This window comes from Strongylocentrotus purpuratus, unplaced genomic scaffold (genome assembly GCF_000002235.5).
Source record: "Strongylocentrotus purpuratus isolate Spur 01 unplaced genomic scaffold, Spur_5.0 spur5_scaffold_13, whole genome shotgun sequence".
In the NCBI taxonomy this organism is placed as follows: domain Eukaryota; kingdom Metazoa; phylum Echinodermata; class Echinoidea; order Camarodonta; family Strongylocentrotidae; genus Strongylocentrotus; species Strongylocentrotus purpuratus.
This window is the reverse complement of record NW_022145598.1, coordinates 14,751,462-14,753,538: the sequence shown is the minus strand read 5'-3', so window position 1 is coordinate 14,753,538 and position 2,077 is coordinate 14,751,462. Positions and strand designations below refer to the sequence as shown.

Below are 2,077 nucleotides of genomic sequence, written 5' to 3'. Positions count from 1 at the left end.
TCATCAATACAAACGAGGCTCATGAACATGGATTTTCCGAAAAAGGGAAAAGAAATATACACTGTATATCAGACAATTCTGTACTCGTTTTATGAATACATCATAATTAATTGTCCCCACATAGTAGGTACGTTATAGTTGTCATTATCAAACTTGATATATTTTTTTTGTAAACGTGGCCTTATGAAGGCTAAATATCGTTTGATTATCATATCTAATCATTTCATGTTATATCATACCATATCGTAGCATATTTATTACCATATAAAACAAAATCAATAAACTTTATTTTTAAGATTCACTTACTGCTTAAAATAACAATATGGAATACAAAAATCGTAGTCTAAAACGGATAGCACATATATATTTCTTTTTAAGCTATCAAGAGTTTTAACATTGTATACAACGGTCATACCACAATTCTGACTCCAAACCGATTCCACTGTAATATCAAGATCCGTCTTTTGTCGTTGTGCCTGGGGAAGGTCTTTGTTCGAAACATCTTCGGAATTCTAGGATCAGTCCCGATTAGGCCACTCTCTGTCGCATGCAGGCACATGCCACTGGGACGGCAATATTCTGTTCCTCGTACTTGTACATCCCTCCTGCGCACTGGGTCTTCTTCAACACCTTGATGTTCCTCTTGACAGGGGTGCACTGAAGGTTCGGATTCGGGGTGTGGGTGTAGGGGTCAAGGCACCCGCTGCACTGACACTGCGCCACCTGTAGACCCATCGGGATGCGATCCGCATCGAAGCACTCCACGTAGGTCCAAGGACACAGGCCATTCTCGTTGACTACCAACGTGCTACCAGGAGCTGTACCCGATGGGCAGGTGGCGTTACTTGAGATCCCGCTGAAGGTGGTGTTGGAGCACGTAGAGGTCTGACTCCTACCGATGTCAATGGGTGACAGAGTGAAGGATTGGACGGCAAAAGCAGCTTTGTTAGGATACAGGTCAGCCCGAGCGAGAGATTGGTTAGGGATGCATGTCAGTGGCACGGGATTACAGCTACTTGCAGCAATTAGAGCCAAGAAAAGGACGACCGTCTTGGTGTTCTGGAAGCGAATGTAAAGGAAAGTGAAAATAGATTAATTGTCAAACAAAACACAACCTATGAAGTAATTTTACTTGTAACAATACAAGGTTAGAATATGTAGAACGTGATAGTAATATATACATCAATCGTCTTCAAAAAGGTAAACACAATTGTATTTTTTTTTATCAGTGACTGGAACTGTGCAAGGTACTTGACAAATTTATTACCATTGGGCAAGCAATTCTTAGTTAAGGAATACAACATTTTACCGAACCATTTTATTTAAATTAGTGATACAGTTCATTTAAAAGAGAAATAATTTTGATGCTTTTAACATAACATAGCCGGAATCATAATGAGAAAAACTGTATATCATAAACAAATTCTTTAAAAAAAGTTTAAATCTAACCATCGAAGAACAAAGCACGTGAACCTTTGTAGATATTCTTAAATCAGTCAAACTGTTAAACAGTATCCAACGCATCGCATAGTTACAACTAATATCATTAGAAGGTTGGAGCCCATATGATAATTACCTTTGTACTTTTCATTTTGTAGTTGTATCGTGAGAATCACAGTAAAGGTATTCCTTCTGTTGTAAAGTTTGTTCTGCTAGTAAACTTCGATGTGAGATTACAACTCTGAGTCCAACGAGTGATTGTTGGTTTTTCTGTCCAATTTTGGTCGTTTTATACCCTTTTTTGACGGATCTGGAAATATTAAAAATAATAATTTTTGTTCTCTAAATCCAACCAAAGCATTCATTCTATTTGCGTTCATGAACTTAATAAAAATAAATAGGCTTACGAGTAAGTCTCGGGACATTTTTTCAGAAAAGAAAGAGCATAATTATTTATATTTAGTTTTCAAATCCCTTTTCAATACTAGATTTGCTGTCCCAAAGGTGTGCAAACGTGAATAATTCTTTTAGAAAGACACATCGATGATTGCCAATTCCATTCATGAATTAAAAGCATACCACATTTATTGAAATATATTGTTTCGTTGCAAGAATCGTTTTAATTAGTTTTGTTTCT

At 36.9% G+C, this 2,077-nt stretch overlaps 1 protein-coding gene across 1 annotated transcript; it reads right to left on the bottom strand.

The window, feature by feature from the left end:
* Positions 1-528: 528 nt before the first annotated feature.
* LOC105444996 (interleukin-17D-like) lies at positions 529-1,865 on the bottom strand. The gene is made up of 2 exons (XM_030983551.1): positions 1,848-1,865; positions 529-1,059 (listed from the first exon to the last, which is right to left on the bottom strand). The coding sequence occupies exons 1-2, from the start codon at positions 1,863-1,865 to the stop codon at positions 529-531; spliced, it is 549 nt and encodes a 182-aa protein (XP_030839411.1).
* Between the last annotated feature and the right edge of the window lie 212 nt (positions 1,866-2,077).